Genomic DNA, 20,317 nt, shown 5'->3' with positions numbered 1-20,317 from the left:
TTACCTTATGCGTTGTGAACATCCTAATTATTCACCGCAATGAGTTTATGAGCACTTTTCACAACTCTCAGAGACCAAAACGGAGTTTCCGCAATGATAATGCTAATGCTATTGCACACCTGATTCTGATACATACTGCATGCAGTCGACTTACTTTGACCTCAAGATTTGCTTATACATTATATCTGTTCATTTTGTCCCACTTTAAATATTACAATTAAGTATACTAAATAATGACAACAAAAGTGATATTTTTTTATTTTATTCTTTTTGCATTTTTTGCCCCATTTTCTACAAAAAGTCCTAAAACTGAGTATAGAATAAACCAATCTGGCCATTTCTAATATGTTGCAGTTAATAGTACATTTGTGTGAGATTTAGTATGAGAGCAAAGTACCTCTTGTGTGCAGTGGATTTGTAGCTGAGGGTCCAGTCTGTAGTCCAGTGCAGACTCTTGGAGGATGACCCTGATCTGGTCCTCACAGTCTGGAGACAAGCGCTGACCAGGCACAGACACAGAGACACGAGGAATATGTGAGAGATTTCTGTGTTTATCTTTAGGTTTGGTGGATATATTAGAGTACAGCCAGATACAGGGTCAAGTCACATCAGACATAGATGTGAATACAACAGTACCAGACAAAACACTGGATAAGCAATACTAAAATATAAGCATTCTGTTTGTTCAACTATTTTCACCTTCTACTATACCATTTTATTTATGAAGCCCACAGTTTTTGATGGCATGGTGTTTTTTAAATGTACCGTATGGACTTTATTTTTTCTTCTGAGGTCAGCTAAACCCTTTTTTCCCAGGAATTACTGGTTAAGATTGCCCTGCATCATAAAGCAGAAAGTGATATCTCTTGATCGAAACAACACGTTTTTTTGGCTTTCCCGTTATGAAAAAAAATCTTTAATGATACAGTTTCAACTATTTTCTAAGATCAAAATGTGATGCACTATGAATCAAAAATGTAATATCAGCACTGCCAAATTCCAAGTATCAGCACAAAAACTACACATGCCACATTAAAGGTCTGCCACCTCCTTGTCTCTTAGTTCTGGGCATAATGTTTCACAGTCTAGCATTAAACTTGTCTAACACCATGAGACAAGAGGGTGATGCCATCAGATCAGCTACTGGTTATATCTGTGCAGAGGGTAGGGACATTTTTTAATGCTGTACTCCATCATTCCAGTCAAAGCAGTAGCATCTCCATGTAGACAAGCAGGTGGGGGTCCACCCACCAGAAATGTTACAGAGTGCACATTTTAAATGTCCTTAAACAACAACTGTAAATGCTAGTGGTTTTATTTTGCTCACAGAAGAAAAACAGATTAAACTATTAAAAATGAATGGTTGAGTGTCTTACCTGGTCTGCGTATTTGAGTTTGAGGCAGGAGATGACCTGTCCCTCCAGCTCCGTGTCAGCTGTGGCCTTGTTCAGGATTGACTGACAAAACTTGGGGATGTCAGCTTTACAGGCTTTCCTCAGGACTGGGTTTAGCCTGTAGTCTGTATGCAAACAGATATTCAATTATTTTACTATAATATGTTTTACAAGGTAGATTTGACTTATTATTCTGTAACCTTTCCTACCTGTGTTTTGTGTTATCTGGCGTTTGGTGATCATCTGTTTACATTTAGGATCCATCAGCTCGCTGTTCTTGTTCTGCTTGAGACACTGGAGCATGTTCTTGCCCTCCGACTCTGTGCAAAACCGCTAGAACACACACAGAAATGTTTTTTTAATTAGTTCATATATTTTTAAATGATAAATTCACATGAAAGTAATAGTTCAAGTCAGTACTTATCATAGGACGCAGGCAGTAGATGTGACATACATAGAGGTAATTGCACAACTGTTACCTAGCAACACTACTGTTAACAAGGGCCAACGCTTTCCCAATTATGATTTGTGACAAATGACACCTTTACTAAATGAATATTTAAACTGTCAGTGAAGTTGTTCATTTTAGATGCAATTGTGTGTATTGATGACAAAGATAAAGGGATTTCAATATAGAACTCAGGGTTACTCCTAATTTTCAATTTTCCCCTCAACTTTTCTTCACAAACTGCCACTTGACTGAAAAAATAATAAATATTTACCATAGATAGACTATCCCACAAAACAAAATAATTGTCAGTTACAATTAAATTTCACATTTTGGAGAGTACCTTGAAAGCCTTTATCTGTACAGTTTTAGAACAGCAGTATCAGCTGGATTGGTCACGTACCCTGATCATGTGCTTGCAGACCCTCATGAGTTGGTAGTCTAGTTCTGGGTCGACCATCTCCACCTCCTGCAGTTTGAAGATCCTCTGGTGACATCTCTGAGTGAGTTGCCTCTTGTTCTCCTTCAGACACTCGATCACCTGCATGTGAAAGAGTATTAGCTACTGGGATCGTTATGATGTCTATGCAACATGAAGTCATTGTCCAATTTTAGGAGATTCTTTGGACAAAAAATATATTTGACTTTGTTTTATTTATTTATCTTTTCAAAAACATAGATGGCAAATAGTCTATTATGTCTGATATTTGCTAATGGTGATGACATTTTAAAGGTGCTAATGACCTGTGCATTGCCATAGTTGACATTTGGACACAGCCTCTTGATGTCTGGCTGACAGGAGTCGTACAACTCTGGGTCCAGACGGATGTCCTCAGACTGAAACACAGGTTTAAAGGGATTTAGAGGAAGATACAAATACAGAAAGATTTTGAACAGGATTAGACGGACAGATATCACAGAGAACATAAAGAGTGCAATGAATACACAGTGTCAAATACAGATGGCGAGTAAAACTAATATATTTGAATTATTTTAGTTTCCCAAACACACACCAATGTAAATGCTAGGGTAGGATTACCCTGGCTACGCCAGAAGAACTTTTCTGTATATACTAGTGATGCATGGGTCAGCTTTTTTCTGACCTGTCCTAATCTACCCGAGTTAAAATACAACCTGACCCATCCAGCCCGAAGGCCTACAGTCTCTCTGCACTGTAGGCCTGGAAAATCCATGATTGCCTCATTCATGCTGGAGCACCTTTTGTGTAGTTCTAATGCGTAGCTAAAAAGCTGTAAGCCTATTGGTAATGTGACTTCTCTATGTGCACAGAACTATGTGCCTTTTTTCCCTTAACTGTTTTCATTTGGCATTGACTGTATGAGGAATAAAGTTAACGTCTTTGTAAATGTAATATAAAAGCCATGTGCTCTCAGTTGTTAATTAGAGCAACACACATGACATACAGCACTATTATATACCATATAGACAGGTAGATACATTGGAAACAGAAAAGCTCATTGGTCAAAGCCTCTTGTTCACAACAATCAAGATGGTACCCATGGCCACTGTGAGTGTGCTTGCTTGCTTTCCAAACTTTTGGATAGAAGAAAGCCTTTTTCAAAGTTTTTATACATCAGGTTTCCATTATATATTGATTTTTTTAAAGTCAGGTCATACCATCTCCACCTCCTCCACTCGGAGCTGTTTGCGACATTTGACGGAGACGCGCTGCTCTTTAACATCCTGCAGAGTGTCGTTCCTCACTGTGGTGCTGAGGCAGATCACCACATCCACCCTGAGCACACAAGCACCAATCAAGAACATCAAGGGAAATGTACACTTGTGATTTACTACTTCAAAATGTTGTAAAATATTTAGCAAACCTTAAAGTTAGGTGTGTGGCTCTGTTAAAAGCACTAAAATCTGGGCCTTACTTTTTCTTGATGTTGGGGCACAGTTTGAGCACGTCTTCTTTGCAGGCTGTTTTGAACTTGTACGAGAATCTGAAATCTTTGATCTGAACCTGAAAGTAAACAGCCAGAGATTGTGATCGGTGAGAATGATAAGGCTCAGTAGCAGGTGTGTAGGACAGAAGGGCTGCAGTATTTGACTTTCAAATTTACATACAAAAATTAATTTTACATTTCAGTTACATTTACTTGTACACCTCATAACTATGTGGCTATATGGCACACTTTTCTTAGTGTAAAATAACTACTTGAGTGCAAATAAAAAATACATTAACATTCACAATACTGATTCCAGAATGGACCTTATTGTACATGTATTTAGAGTTGTTATATGTTCCCCATTTTGGCCAGGATAATCACATGAATCCAGTATCACATTGTCTCACCAGCTGGAAATGGGTGACTCCCACCAGACACTTCTCATTCATCTCCTTCTCATGTTTGTTCTGGACAAGGCACTCCATCAGGTCTCCAGTGTCGATCTGATTATCGGCCACCTCCTAAAGGATAAAAGGAAGGAGACAAGAACACAGAGAGAAGAAAGCAAGGAAGGAAAGAGGAAAGGAAGCAAGGAGATAAGGGAGGAGACAAGGAAAGAAGGAGGTGAGGAGGCACGCAAGGGGGCGGGAAAGGAAGGAGACAAGGAAGGAAACAAGGAAGCAATGAGATAAAAAAAGGAAGGAGACAAGAAATGAAGAAGGCAAACAAGGAAGAAGACAAGGAAAGAAGGAAGCAATGAAGGAAGGAGACAAGGACGGAAAGACAAGGACGCAAGAAGGGAAGAAGGCAAGGAAAGAAGGAGGGAAGGATGCAAGGAGACAATGAAAAAAGGACACAAGGAAGGAAAGAAGGCAAACAAGAAAGGAGGCAAGGAACACAGGAAGAAGACACGGAAGGAAGCAAGGAGGCAAGGAAGAAAGGAGTTGAGGAAGGAAGTAACCAGACAATGAATGAAGGAGACAAGGAAGAAAGGAAGGAGACAGAGACAGAAGAAAGGAGATAAGGAAAGAAGAAAGCAAGGAGACAAACAAAGAAGGAGACAAGGAAGCAAGAATGCAGGTAAGGAAGGGAGCAAGGAGGCAAGGAGGCAAAGAAGGAAGGAAACAAGGAAGAACGGAAGGAGGCAAGGGAGGATAGAGACAAGAAAGCAATATGAAATAGATTAGTTAAATTAAAAAGGGTAAGAATTGTTTTTTTCCCCTTAAAACTTTTCATAAACAACCATTATATTCTAACAGTGTAACTAGTTACAGTTCCTAAGGGATATTTGAAAATGCTTCAATAAACGGTGGACTTACATGACAGTGGGCTTGGATAACTGGTTCACAGGCTCTCATCAGCAGGGCCTCAATCTGAATATCCTGAAAAACATGTTACATCATAAATGAGTATATTTAGTCACAGATGTAATCACCTTATAAAAGCAGTGCCATTTCAATTAGGGCTGCACAATATATACTGCAATCAAATCAAAATGATAAGACTAATTATTTAGATGATAGAATATTCTCAGCAAAGAACAAAATATACTGTATTTTTTAGAAAAACATTGTTGTGTCTGTAGTTTAGACCTCTGGAAACATGTTCTAAAATGCATTTGATTCTTGTATCATCTTTTATCAGTTCATATTTCATATCTCAAACTTTATTGCTCATGCAATTGTTTACAATGTGCACTCTAAACAGAATCCTACTTTTGCGATTAGATTTGTGATTTATGCTTCAAAACAAAAAAATCTTCCAAAATTGTACAACCCTAAATGCAATAACAAATGCATACTTAGCCTGCTAATTTTGTTCAACATTTTGTTCAACATTTTGTCTGAGCTTACAATTTTTTACTAAAGCTAAATTCATAATGAACCGGTAGAGCTGAGTTGAATTGTCCTTGGGGCTGGGCGATATGGCGACAAAATTGAATTGTGCTTTTTTGTAACAAGCAACTCTATGGTCAAAAATCATCCACTTGGTCTTGCTCCGAGTAAGTGACAGGTGGATATAACAAATCACATTGAAGAAACAACACGAGACAAGACAGTGATAAAATTGGAATCACGATATTAATTTTTTGGCATATTGCCCACCCCATTTATCCCCAAACCATATTTCAGTATACTACTCTCTGATCACGTAACCATCAATGTCCCTGAATGAGTACATTGTGATTTGTTTGTCCAAATACAGCCCTTGACACCCTGTTCTTTTCTTTATGTAGCCTTCACAGTGCAGCTTCATCAGTGTCACTCAAACTTTCTATTATCCCTCCCTTTCAAAGTGAACAGCAAAATGCAATAATAAAAGTAATGTACTTCAGACATTTGGCCTAATGACAGGTGCCATGGAAACACCAAAATGCTATCATTATGTACAATGTAATGGAGTAGTTTCATTGTGGTATAAATGCTGTTTTCAATCTGGTGTGAACATATCATTCAAACTGTGCCTCCTGATTCCTGGCAGTTCTGATCTAAACCTCTTCATCGACGTACCAGAAAATTTTTCATCTTTTTCAGGTTGTTGTCTATGAACCTACACCAGAGCTGGTTTAGACTCGGTGCAGTCATGGTTCAGTCTCAGATCCTGGATTTATCACATTGGCTTTGAGTAGAACTAAATCAGGATCTAGGTTAGGCTAAGTCAAAACTACAATCTCTCTTATTTTCTTCAATGAAAAGATCTTGGTCAGTCACAAAAGGTTTCTTTGAGAAGTTTTGGGATAATTGTTTTAAACTGTAAACAAGTTTGTAAATTATTTCAATCATGATTCAGGTTGGTTTAGTCTCGTCTTACTGGTCCAGTTGTAATACTGGTATTGATTTGGTTAGACCACTCTTAAGGTATTTTTAATACTGCATTTTTCCTATTATATTACACCATGATAGTAACAAACATACAGCAGCTTATTTTAACTATTCTTAAGTTTTAGTTTGGAAACTTATGTAGGCATATATGTCTTTGTTTTTACTAGTCTTAAAGGTGCACTATGAACGTCTACCATGGAGATGTTCATTAGTATGCCAGGAAAGTTAAACTTTTCTTATCTCCATTAAAAAAGCAGGGTCTCACAGATCTGGGGGGAGTCACCCTGCACAAAACAGGTTTTTCAACACAAAACAACCTGCAATGTGATAATACTATGGAACATTTGAGGCAAAGGATCAGCACCAGAAAAGTTACACCAAAGGAAAGTGCACCAAAAAATTGCTCCAGAGAGATACATAACAAGTTAGCTCATTGCCTAAAGTCTTACCTCTGATTCAAGCTCAGTCAAGTTGCCCACCACGTCTCTACAATCCATGACCAGATCCTCCAGATGGTCCTGCAAACACTCCAGCTCCTGTCCCGCCTCAGTCTTCTCACTGCACCACTTCCCTAGGTCGGTCATACAGCGTCTTTGGAGCTCCGGGTCCAGCTTCACATCCAGCGCCCTCTGGTGGAGAATCCTCTGCACCTCCACCTTACAGTCTCGGGACAACTACCAGGGATAACAACAAATTTTAGAGTTAAGATAGAGCTTAAGAGATGTTATTTTAGAACACATGCAGTTATTGAGAAATGTGTTTTTTTTAATTATATGCACCACCATTTGAGATTTATGATTTTACAAATATTAAGTGAAAAGTCTGTCATGGAAAACCAATTACTGACACTACGCAATAGGATGAACTTTTAGTGATATAAAAAATGACTAACTGTCAGAACTATGAATTATTTTAAAGATCCTAGATGATGCAAAAATGACTAATGTGAGCTTTCAGCAATATTATAATGCTGTTGTCTCCTCAAAAACATGCCTGGAGTTGTGTTTTGTTTTATTCCCACTTTGTGATGTCATTTAGTGATTTTGTTTTAAGGTTAACAGCCATTTTTACCCTCAACTGAACAGCTTTACTCTACAATACTCTACAATAACCTCAAGTTGTTGCTCTTATTTTTTGAATATTTTGTTTTACCGTTTGTAGAGTTCAAATTGTCAAAAAAAAATCTCTAATATCTGCTGGTGTACTGAGGCATGAATCTAGGAGTTTTAAGGAGTTTCAATAAAAGAAAAACTTTAAAGTTAAAGCAAATCCAGGGCTGAAATGTTCATATTGATTCGAGTGAAGGTGTATGTAGTTTAAAAACACAGTGGAGCATTTCCTGTATTACCACTTAATGACATCATAAGGAAGAACAGTTTGTGTCAGTTTGAGAAAAGAACACAGCTTAAATAAATGAAGTAAAACAACTCCAAGTGTATTTGTCATGAGGAAACATCATAATATGGATTAAAAAAATGGAGCAATAAAGGCCCTTTAATATTTAGGCTGCCCAATGGCAGGTATGACAGGCACTGTGGAAAATGCTAACTATATATTTGCTAATAGTGAATTAATGTTAGAGTTTCCAGAAAATGTAAAGATTATATTTTTTGCATGGAAGGGTTTTGTCCTCCCTGGCCCAATATGGCAGTAGCTCAGTTGGTTGAGCAGTTTGCCAATAACCAAAAGTTGACGATTTGGTACCTATCCTGCTCTCAACCACGCAAACCGCAGTTTTGCTGCAGTTGTGTCCAAGGGCAAGACACAACCTGCCTTGCTTTTAGTGTTTGGGTAAACTAGTGTATGAATGGATGAGTTGTTCCTTGATAAGATGTAATCGAGTACCTAATATAGGTAGTAAACCCTGATTTTCATTGAGATTGCAAAATGCACAATGATTGAATATAAATTAACATTGACATACACTGAATTGCATCGATTCACCCATATCACATGATTTTTTTTATAACCTATCCAGAAATTACTTTTAAAATCAGGGTTGGCACCAAATCGACCAATCACAGAGGGATCCTAGCAAGCACCATGTCATTGTGTCCCATTGCTGTAATTATCAGCTCCATCAGGTGCGGAGCAGCGTGTACTTACAAACCAGTTCTGGAGCTCCTCTGACTCCCCACTGGGCTGCTGAACAACAGGGCAGGTCAGTCCTCCATCAAATGATGCTTACAACCGTGGAGTTTAGAGCTGCTTTTGGGTGTGTATTCAAAGTCATGTGAAATCATTTAAAATGGCTCTATGTAACACTTCAGGAGGGCGTCAATGGTAATACAATTAAATAAATGCAATGTGCAACTTTTTTTTAAATTATTGTTTGTATTGTTAGCAGGGTTGTCTCATCACAGATCTGACCTGTAACTTGTCTTTTCCATGGAGACAAGCAGGTGACTCCACCAAGTCAAATTAATGCAATACTGTGGGACTTTCCAAGCAAAACAACAATAGCCTCTGCTAGAAAAGTTACGATGTGCACCGTTAACCTGTTTTGGTTTATATGTTGTTCTACAGTTTAAGATAAAACTGGTGTTGGTCTCACAAACATTTATTATGTAAAGCAATTAACCAAACTTTTATATTTTTATTTTCTGCTAAACGGATTCAAACTGAATTGCCCTAAATAGATTCCATAAACTTTGCTGCAGTGTTATATGAATGCTAATGGACCCAGAGTGAAAGCCATTATTTTGTTCGTTAGATATAGTCTGGATTTTGGACTGGATTTGTTTGAAAATTGTTTAAATTTATGGCTGTGAGATTATGAGGTCTCAAACAGACAATTCAAATTTAAAGTCCATCAATGTGCATTGTAAAAATTTAGAAAGCAACAATTGTGTGGAGTAGATAAAACTTTGTGAATGAGGACAATAAAATGAGGAAAATTACGCATGTACTGGTTAAACATGAGGAAATGCAGATGGCCATCTGTCTAGAAACTCACTGCTGTGACTGTAGTCGAACAAAATGTGAGCAAATAGAAGGGAAAAAAGATATTCAAGGAGCTCATGTGGGAGGTTGAGAGGTAGCGGCTAGATATAGTAAGGCTCACCTCCACGCACAGCTTGGGTTCTGGTACCCAACTCCTCAAGAGGGGTTGGACTTTCCACTTTGCTGGCATTGCCCATGGGAAGAGATGGCGAGCTGGTGTGGGCTTGCATGTAGCCCCACAGCTCAGCCACCATGTGCTGGAGTTCACCCCGGAGTTAGGGGGACAGGCCTTTTCACTTTAACAAAGCGAACCAAAACAAACGAACATGTATTCGGTGGGTGCTCAGTGTAGAGGCTGTAGTTAGTCATTGCTGCTGCCTGCTGATCTATAATGAGTCTGTTTTTTACCCCATGCAGTTGAATGCCTCTCCTAGCCTGCACCTAAAGTAAATCGGCCTGCACGGCTAGAAGCAGCGGGTATCCGAGTACATAGCGGTTTCCCCAAATGCGTAATTGAGATCTCGAGTAAGGTGTTGTGAATCATGCATATTGAAAGAGACAAAGCCAGTTATCCGGTTTTCCAGGTGTGCATGTAAATGTAGTGAAAGTGCCCAAGCATTTTTTCCCCCTGGTACCCCTTGTAGCCTCACCCTGCGTCCCTGCTCCACAGATCGGTAGGCGTGGCGGTACAGGCAGGAGAAGATGGCTCCTGGGGGCATCATCTCACTGGTCTCGTTCCAGCCGTGAGTGTGGCAGAGACGGGACGCATCGCCCTGGCATTTCTTATAAAGGATCGGGTCCAACCTGCGCAGAAAAGAAGAGGTGGAACATTGAACTCAGTTTGTGTTGTAAGTAAAAACTATTTGCATTCACAGCTAATTATAGTCTACAGTTTTAATTTTGGCCTTTACTCCCCATGCAAAGTCACTCCCCCTTCTCAGCGCTACTGCATTGCATCAAGTTTGTGAAGTTACTGTGTACAGTTTTGCATCATGATTTTGGGAGCATGGATGACATACACTTATGGGCTGAGCATGGGACAGAATTGTACAACTAATAATAACGAGGGTTGAAATAGGAGAGTTTACTAAACTACTGAAACATGCATGGAAAAAGACATCTAAAGACTCTTCAGGCATGTCATGAATGCAGCTACAATGCTATAACATGGTAAAAATCTTTTTTTTTAAAAATCACTTTTGCATAATGCCCCCTCTTTAATATGAAACATAAGCTCTCAATATCATCAAAATAATTAAATACCAGTAATTGAATAAAATCATTAAATGATTAATTACAATTAATTGCATGTTGCGTGCAAAAGGCAAAAAGCAATATAATAAGGGTTTTTTGACTCCTAAATAGCCATTTATTTGACCTTTAAGGCTTAAATATACTGTAGTATTCTATATGTAGTATTCACCCAGTGTTGTGCTGGTTTAACTTGGATAAGATTTTTCTTATCCAAGTCCCATGTATGTGGGACTAAGTTATTTGAAAATGTCCAAATAAAAGTCCTTTTGAAGCTGAACCTAATTTTTTCAGTCCCTCTGGCTTAGTCTTGCTTTGTGGTCTGCTGCTCCTTTCTGTTCACTATGAGCCCATATGGCTGCTAGAGTCCTGGCTTAGTCTTGCTTTAGTCCTGATTCAGGTGTGGTAAAGGTCAGTCCCCCTATTTAGTCCTCATTTAGTCCTGGTTCAGTTCTGGTGCAGTCCTAGTTCAGACCATGTGACATTTTAATGTCTCTGTATAGTTTTCAAAGTAAATATAATTGACAAGTGCGGTAAACCGCTGACAGATCGCTAATCCTTTGCCATTTCTCCGTGATCACTGGCTTTTTGAATAGCTTAAAAACTCAGAAGGAGCTTGGACTCATATCTTTTGAGCTCTCTGTACAACAAGGCCATCTTCCTCATGTCCAGTGCACAGACACCGCAAACTCACCACCTCTGTGTGTGTATGTGCTGAGCAGAGAGAGGGGAAAAGGCGAGCGCACCAGCTGACAGACCGGAGCGGGGCTCTTTGTTCCTGTGTTTATGGTTTCAGACTGATACCTGTGATCTGTGTTAATGCGCAACAAATTTACTGCAGTTAATTATTTTTGAGTTAACGCAATAAAACATGTTAACGTGTCCAGCCCTAGTTACAATAAATGACAAAAGCAATTATTTTGGTCTAAATAAATTCCATCTCATCTGAACCGAACTTACTTCCAGTCTCTTGCGATGAAGTACTGCAGCTCCAGAAGCCTGTGCTCACACTCTTCCACCATCTTCTCCGTGTAGAGGTGCTCCATCAGGCACGACAGGATCCTACCAACAATATCCACATTATAGACCCATATGTCTGAGATCTAGTGGCACAAAGTGCATTAGGACAGGAGGGTGGGGGGCTCACATGGGATCTCCGTTGCGAATGTGTTTACAGGCGGTCTGGATGACGGACTCGCACGCCTCGTTCAGAGCTCGGTCGATCCTGTAGTCTGCTCCAGGGTCCGCCTCTTGGATTAGGGTCTGGAGCTGTGAGGAAAGAAGCCAAAAGATGTTAGCCAAAAAATATCTCTAGAGTACTCCATCCCACTAGGGGTGGGCAATATGGTGAAAATTTTATTCTGATCCAATCCTGTGACAATATGCCCTTTTGATGAAAATGTCAACTTGTATCTGATGACTATTTTCCTGTTTATTGAATGTCTTTGCTTTCACTTTAACCCACCTACTCTTCCTACAGGTCAGCCTCAGTGACTGACAGCTGGATTTACAGCTGGATTCACCCAATCACAGTATCTTAAAAAAGATATGAACTGCACCAATAGTCGAAATAGTGATATCAGTTCTAAAAAAAATTGACATAAGAGTATAGTGGTGGCCAATATGCCAAAAAACAGGCAAGTTTGTTTATAAAATTTGAAAATAATTCTGATGATAGGAGAGTTTCAACATCAGAGCAATAATTAAGATGTGTTACAAACTGAAAGTGCTATGAATCACAATGGAAAAGGTGTGCCAAAAATTACATAAATCATTGCTGGTGAACTACACAGCAAGATTTTTGGATCGTCTACAATATTATGGTAAGAACTAAAAAAATATAATTGTGAGCAATTTCAAGGCAAAAAAAAGTTATTTTAATCCAAACTATGCTCCAAAAATATAATCTTAAATCTAAAGTGCCTTTCACATAGCCTTTTATGGCACATTAACTTTACCATCCAGAAAGTTGGACTTTATAAAGCTGGTCACTTATGAGAAAATTGGACAAAATGAATTTAAATACAAATCAAAGTTTAACAGCTTTTTGCCAGATAAACTTTACTAACTAGGGTTACGATAGAAAACACTGAGCCTCATGCAGGATTCCTCCAGTCACCTGGCCTTTGAAACTGCCTTCAGAACAGCCCTCCAGATGGTTCAATGTAACACCATCTGTGACTGTGAGTCTGTTGTCTGTACCTTACAACTGCTGACTGCACTGTTAAACAGGCCACTATCTTGTTCGTGTTTGAAACTGGGGGATGGCAATATGGCATAAAATTAAGAAGGTTTTACTTATGCGCACTTGGCAGCTGTATATTGCCTGAAAGGGTTTAGCTGCTTCCTGTCTTTCTGAGTTTTCACACCTCATTGTCCTCCTGTCACTCAGAGCATGACTGAAGCTAACTTCCTGTTATATGCCACATTGAGAACCTTTTCCTCATTCAAAAGATAAAATATTTAGTTTTAAATTGTTCACCACTATTGCAGTGTTTCCAGTTTTTATCATTCTGAAACTCATGGATAAGAGCAGTGAGTGAGTTCAAGTAGACAGCTTGTGTGTGTTTGAACGGAGCTGCAGTGAATCACAATTAGGACTGGTCGACTAAAGAAATTCTTGGTCGACTAAAGACATGTCCTGACGATGAGTTGATAATTTAAGAAGTTTAGCCTATTAAACTATAAGTTTATTCTGCCTTTTTATACCAAAAATTACTAAATCTTCAGCTAGCTAAACTTCAGCTGTTATCCCATATAAAACCTTCATAATCTACATAAAGCGATTTCTCAACTAATACACATTTGGTCGATTTCATTAATCAATTAACTGACCAAAAGGCCTACAGCCCTAATCATGATAGAACAATCTCAAAATAGACAGATCAAAACAAAATATATATACATTTCTGATTCTCCCACATCCATTAGGAAACCCTGTAAACTGTATTGTAATGCCCAATTTATATGCATCTTCTCATCTAGAAATTATTACTTTCTTGTGTACGATTTCATAATTTTTGGAAAAAAATAAATGATTTGATTAATTGTTTTTTGAATAAGGTAAGGTAAAAAGAATACTGGAACAAACATTTTACATCCAGGGCCTAACCATTTGTTTTGCTATGCTGCTGCTGTAGCTTTTACCTCCCTGGACTTCCTTCAAGACTTAAACCTCAGTTTTTTCTCAATATTGATTGCTCCTGGCTCCATCTGACAGCGAAGGTTAAAGCTGTCCCAAATGCTGACTCATTGTTCTGACAGTTGGGGTCAATGGTTCCTACGACTACTGCCAATGGTGTGAATACTTCTACTACTATTACTACAACGACTACTGCTTCTGCCACTACCGCTTTGGGTGCCATTGTTATTAAAGCTACCAGCCTTATTGCGATTACACAAAATCTGACACAACTGGGGTCAATGACTATGACCTCAGTTGTTTAGGTTTAAATCAACTGAATTTCAGCACTGAAACTGGCAACCCAAATGAACGCTGAGCTGTGAAGCTCATCCTGCTTTCTGATTGAATAATTATCTTGAGAACCAAAACACAAAAATTGTAATGTTTTCTTCATAATTACAAGGACAATTGTTATCTGTAAAAGTTTTATTTGATTTGAACATGTTTACCTCGCAACTCAGAATACAAATGGAACATTAACAGAATTTAAAATCCAAATCTTACATACAGTTCCTTGAAATGTTGTCCATCTAACAACAGATACTACTGCTACTATGCCAACTACTACAGGCTACTACTGCTACAATTCCAGTGGTAGTACTTACCGCTCTCTGACAGTTGGGGTCTATGGCACCCATGTCCCCGCGGCCGACCTTCATGAGGCAGTGCAGGGTGCGCCCTTTTCGGTGCAGCCCAGAGCAGTGGCCTTCAATCTCACTGCGGCAGTGGAGCACGATCTCTGGACTCAGAGAGAAATCCTCCATCAGCATCCTCCTGTAGTCCATCATCTCACCCTGGCACTCTCCGCTCACCACACGACCTGTAACGACACGATACACATGCACACATACACAAATCAATACAGGTCAAAGGTCTGGAGGATGCGAAGTGGGTGTAGAGTAAAGGTGAAATTCTCTTATTTTACCTTTGAATATTTCTTAGTAATAGCCTGAACATAAAATGCTGTACCAGATTTTTACCATCTTAAAAATGTGGAAAACTGGAATAGTGGTCCAAAATCATTCCTCACTTTCTTAACAACTTTCAGAGTTTTGCTGTTATGGTAATGCATGCTAACAGCACGCCAGCATTACTTCCTGGTTTCAAATGAGTAATGTTTTATAATTAGATGCAAACAATACAAGAGCTGTTTTCACAATATATCTGTACACTGGGGCAAAATGTATAGTTTATAAAAAATCAAGTATACTTTTATCCCTATATGGAGATGTGTCCTTTGTATTTGACCCATTTCTCAATGCCACTTGGATAACCTGTCAGAAGCAGTGTCTGATTGCACTATAGTGTCCAGGGACATATATCCAGATCTTGGATCAAGATTGTTAGTAAAAGACGAAGTTTAAATCTGTCAACTGGACAAATCGTTTTAAGAGTGAAGACATTTTGCTGCTCATCCAAGCCGCTTCTTCAGTTCTGGTCAGATTACTGGTCACCACTGCCTTATATCTATCTGAAGGGAGGGGATAACTACACTGGAACTGTAAACATATATAGTCTCCAGTTTTGTCAGTCAAGATTGTTAGATCATTAAACATCCTTAAATTCCCCATTACTCCCTTTCTCAGTGTTTCCTATTAACAGAAGAGACTATAGTGGCACCCCATCATCAAATGTTGGCACCTATAGTCTAAAAAGAAGCTGAACAATATACATATGGAAGTAACTACATCTAATCTATAGCTATTTGTGGAGCAGTAGAGGCAATAAGGGACATTTATGCAGACAAAAAAAAATGTATTAAATAAAACGATTCATATATGGACTGCTAGTGCTCCAATAATATAAAACAGTGTATTATAGTTGATGGTAAAAGCAGAGGAAACCTAGGCAGGCATGGGGAGAACATGCAAACTCTGTATAGAAAGATCAAACCAATCACAACCCCGCCCCCCAAACTTCAAATTTAGACTGATTGAATGTTATGGGGAGTAATTACAAAATCAAGCAGGCTTTTCTCACCATGAAATCAAATTGTACCCAAGTCTGGCACTTCTGTCTTAAAAACCTTATGCCAAGTGTAATAGTTTACACTGTGTGGATTCCATGAATCAAAGTGTTACCAGTGCTAAGTGAGGGCCCTGTCAGATAAACCCGCCATCACATTAAAGCACTGGACAGTTTAGCCTCAAGCATAAGCAACAGGGGCTGAAAGATGCAACTGCAATTTCTTGACAAACATTGCAATGTATTTTTTTAATGAAATGAAGGATCAATTCATTGACCAAACACATTGATATCCAGTATCATTCCAATTTGACAAAACTGGAATGATACTTTCGAGGAAATATTGAGGAAATAATTTTGTGGAATAAAATAAAATTGTGTTTTATTCTTATGTTATGTTCTCCGCAGAGGACATTATAGACATTATGTACAGTGTTGGAGCGTTAAAAGACTAACTGATTTTGTGGCTCTTTGGTCAAAATAAGGCTGCTGTGTGCCATCTACTGTTTGTATCTAAATATAAAGGGTCTTCTTGTCTGAGAATCAGGAAGTGCACTGTTATCATGCAAGTTGTTTTTAGCAGCCATTACAGCATCTTTAGTAACTACCACCATTCACACTGTAACAATTTAATTCCACCGTCCCTGTTGGGCCCCCACCTCTGTGCACAGCAGACTCCAGGCACAGCAGCAGATAGGAGAGACGTGCCTCTCGCGCTCGGGGCATGTTGGTGTCTACGCTGCAGCGGTACTTCCTCAGGTCCGATTTACACGATTTGGCCAGAGAGTAGCTCACTTTGTAATCCTGAGCAATCAGCTTCTGCCGTGTTGTCAGCGCCTCCCGACACTGTGGATCAGAGACGTTACAGAAAATGATCAAGTGTAAGCTATTCAGAACTGGTGACTGTTTCTATTTTATCACAATTAATTTACTCTGAGTGTCTTTATTTTCTTGATCAGGAAAATTAACTGTAATAGGTTAAATCCACTCAGTTCTTGAGCCCTAAACTAAAAATTATTAATCATGATATAAAAATATCACAAAAATAGTATATGGTCACAGGGATCAGATCACAACTTGATTTTTATAACCACATTTCCCAACCCTAAAGTCTAATTTGATGCAAAACGTTTTAGAAAAAAAAAGAAGAAAAAAAAAAAGATTTTTAGATATTTTTCTAAAAAAAAATTTCTTTGTAAAATTGTAGCTGCCTGTAATAACATCTCTCTTCGAGCACATGACACGAGTCTGTGTATAGTTCAGATAATAATTACGTATATGAATTGATTTTAAAATTTAATAATTGAAGGCCTAGTAAACATTTTAAAAGATGACAATAGAAAAAAACATGATCTTACAAATGAAAAAGCTACTTACCCTCTCAGACATTGCATCCTCAAACTTATGGTTAAAGAGGCATTTGTAAACTCGTCCTTCCCCAGCCAGTGTCTAAAGAAACCAAACCAAAGGTTGAAATTAGCAACTATGATTATTTAAATATATGTTTCAAAAATGTGTCAAAATAATAACGAAAATAAAAAACCTGCTATTACAATCACTGGCTTTGTTCATATGGACACTACAATCTAATCATTATCCGAATTCTCGACCTCTAAAATTATTTAAATGACAGGTAAACTGCAAAATCTGATGTGAGTAATCGTACGGAGCCCATGACCGGTAAGACATTTGATGATTTTGCTGTTAACTGGTCATTTTAATAGTCTTAGAACTCAAAAAATCTGATTTTTTTTTTTTGCATAACTACTAATATCATATAAACATTTACCACAAAGAGTGAAATATTCCGAGCATTTGTACATTTTGAATCAACAATTGAAATATATTTAGCAATTTATCCACACTTGCAAAAAACGTTTCACTTTTGCATTACAATCCCAACTGTCCCCCCTCATCTTTAATACTCACATTCTCACAGAAGCGTTCGCGGTCCTCCCTGCAGGCGAAGTACAGGTATCGGTCCAGGTGGAAGTCATCTGAGGAGAGCTCGGCCACTCTCATGATGGCCTTCTTACAGTCGTCCTTTATGACGCGAGCTCCAGGCTGCTCCTCTGCCTCCCTCACCAAGCCCTTTTCCAGACATGCGATCACCTCCCCCTGAGAGTGAACATCCTGGAGCACAGGGTACAGGCGGTTAGGACTGAGACAGGGGATATGTATTTGGAATTTCAGCATATGGAAACTTGGGAAGTCATTGTTATGATAATAGAAGAAGACATCTGGAGTGCAGCAGGTGAACTCAGATAACCAGAAGAGAATATACAACAGAAAAGTTTAGTTATTCAAGTTCATATGCTACACTATTCAAAAGGTATTCAAAAGCATGTCTTGCCCCAGTACATATATTTTGCATTTAGCAGCATGAGGTCAATATAAGTTTGTCTGCATTATGAAGCGTTTTATTTTCCGATAATCAGGAAGTATGTGGTTAGCATGCAGAGTGTTAACTTTATGGTTCCTACATCATCATAGTGACCAAGTAGGAGGTTCGGAATGCATAAGGTAAGTGAGAAATAACTTCTAAAGCACCTTCTATATTTAATTCACCAATAAAAAGGTACCTACAGAGTACCTACAAACTGTTGGTTAATTTTATTAAATTTTTAATGTTTTGAGTGCCTTCTGTTAGCTACCTAGGGACACCAGATGGACATTAGCACCTTTGCTATAATGTGGCAGACAAATATACACTGTCCCTGTCAGATATGACATTTAAATAAATCCCTAATGTAATGTTAAGATGTTTAATTGAAATTTTATAAATGTGTGTCCTGACTCTTGATCCAGTAAAATGAAAATTTACTTTGTCTCCTTAGTCAATAAAAAAATTAAATTAAATTAAAAAAATCCCAATCACCAACTCACTCATTCACACACAACATATTCATTCATAAGTATTGTGGATGAAGTGTTTTGCCAAAGGACATCCCAACATTATTCACTGGTTGAAGTTAGGATTAAACCTATAACCTTCAAGCTGCTCGGTGAACACTAACCAACCTGTACAAGATTAATTCCCACACATGTACCATGCTAATCTACTGTAGAAGAATAACTCCAGCTCAACAACTAGTTGTTTCTAGTTTTATTTCCAAAGTTGGACAGAATAATAAAAGTTGTATTTGCATTGAGCTCTGCAATTCCTCCTCTCATTTGTAGGAGGATTTTGTGTGGTGAGGTCCGACACTTTGCATCGTCCTCCAAGTTAAAATTAGCCACAACATGGTCAGCCTAATCTGCACTTGAGCGGCTCTGGCTCCCTCAACATGTCGCTGTGACCAATTCCTGATAATGAAAGTCTCCTCTCACAAATAAACAGTTAGCTCTGAGCTCCTCTTGTGCCGATGTGATATCTTATTATAAATGCATGTCTAATAGGCTCACAAGCTTCAGCTGGGCTCCGTAGTAAGAGACATTTAAAAGCACATCGATTTGCTTTGGTGCCTGATAGACCGCTGTCACTTTTGTCTCACATTCAATATCGTTTACTATGTGTGCAGCAAGTTCAAAGAGCTACTTCAGATAGTGATGTGCTGAATTATCAAAAGTATTGAAAATCAGATACTAATCAATACTAAAACTAGTATCAAAACTAGATACTGATTTGAGCAAGTACCAATACTAAAACAAATCACATTCACATGACAGAAATGAACCTTTCCTGAATAGCTTTAGAATGATCTTGAGTGAAGTATTAGGTTAAGTATTTCATGTGTTGTCAGTGACACCCACCCACAATTCACTGTCTTCTGCGTTATCTTTAAATATTTATTAATTTTAGTGTGAATCAGCAAAATCTCTATAGTTTTATGATTGGACAGGAAGTAGTGATGACAACAGTGAGCTAGTCATTTACCGTTGTGCACAGAGCCAATTGACAGTTATAGTATACAAATGGTTTGAGGATTAAACCAGTGATTGGTAATTTTTAACTTAAACTTTTGTCTAGCTGCCAATATTGAACAGGTCAGCAACTCACAATGTGCTAGGGTGTCACATTTTGCTAATCCAATTCCAAAATGCTATTACACCTTAGGCAGTGTGGCGGAAAGTCATCTACAAGACACAGACTCTTAAGCTACGTGTGAAAAACAGGTTGTCCATAGTCAGTGAATGTGAACAGATGCTAGTCTCCAGTATAGCCAGTGAAGATATTTTATAATGAGGACATGTGTTACCGGAATTATTACAGAGATGAGGCAGTGCATGACCAGTTTAGAGGCAGCACCACTAATGAGACACCTCCAGTAATGCTGATGTTCTGCTGAATATTAATCATTTGGAAAAAAAAATCTGATGTATTTTAGGAGTTCAACTTAAAATATTATGAGAACACACATCGCACAGTAATGTTAACTTGTATGACTACCGAGCTGATG

The 20,317-nt window shown here is 38.4% G+C and overlaps 1 protein-coding gene across 2 annotated transcripts in view; it reads right to left on the bottom strand.

Annotated features, from left to right (window-relative positions):
- Positions 1-20,317, bottom strand: part of glg1a (golgi glycoprotein 1a) — a 61,537-nt gene that overhangs the window by 9,782 nt on the left and 31,438 nt on the right. Inside the window, exons 5-22 of one of the 2 annotated variants that reach the window (XM_033967617.2) lie at positions 17,847-18,050; positions 17,295-17,366; positions 16,577-16,763; positions 14,558-14,772; positions 11,916-12,037; positions 11,729-11,830; positions 10,168-10,321; positions 8,681-8,719; positions 7,024-7,248; positions 5,072-5,134; positions 4,160-4,273; positions 3,738-3,826; positions 3,481-3,598; positions 2,587-2,679; positions 2,246-2,383; positions 1,604-1,727; positions 1,377-1,519; positions 398-499 (exon numbers count right to left, since the gene is read on the bottom strand). In XM_033967617.2, coding sequence (XP_033823508.1) covers positions 398-499; positions 1,377-1,519; positions 1,604-1,727; positions 2,246-2,383; positions 2,587-2,679; positions 3,481-3,598; positions 3,738-3,826; positions 4,160-4,273; positions 5,072-5,134; positions 7,024-7,248; positions 8,681-8,719; positions 10,168-10,321; positions 11,729-11,830; positions 11,916-12,037; positions 14,558-14,772; positions 16,577-16,763; positions 17,295-17,366; positions 17,847-18,050 — 2,304 coding nt within the window. The remainder of the gene's footprint in view (positions 1-397; positions 500-1,376; positions 1,520-1,603; positions 1,728-2,245; positions 2,384-2,586; positions 2,680-3,480; positions 3,599-3,737; positions 3,827-4,159; positions 4,274-5,071; positions 5,135-7,023; positions 7,249-8,680; positions 8,720-10,167; positions 10,322-11,728; positions 11,831-11,915; positions 12,038-14,557; positions 14,773-16,576; positions 16,764-17,294; positions 17,367-17,846; positions 18,051-20,317) is intronic. The other variant, XM_033967619.2, reaches the window with a different exon arrangement.

This window comes from Periophthalmus magnuspinnatus, chromosome 6 (assembly GCF_009829125.3).
Source record: "Periophthalmus magnuspinnatus isolate fPerMag1 chromosome 6, fPerMag1.2.pri, whole genome shotgun sequence".
In the NCBI taxonomy this organism is placed as follows: Eukaryota; Metazoa; Chordata; class Actinopteri; order Gobiiformes; family Gobiidae; genus Periophthalmus; species Periophthalmus magnuspinnatus.
This window is presented reverse-complemented; position numbering and strand designations above follow the sequence as displayed.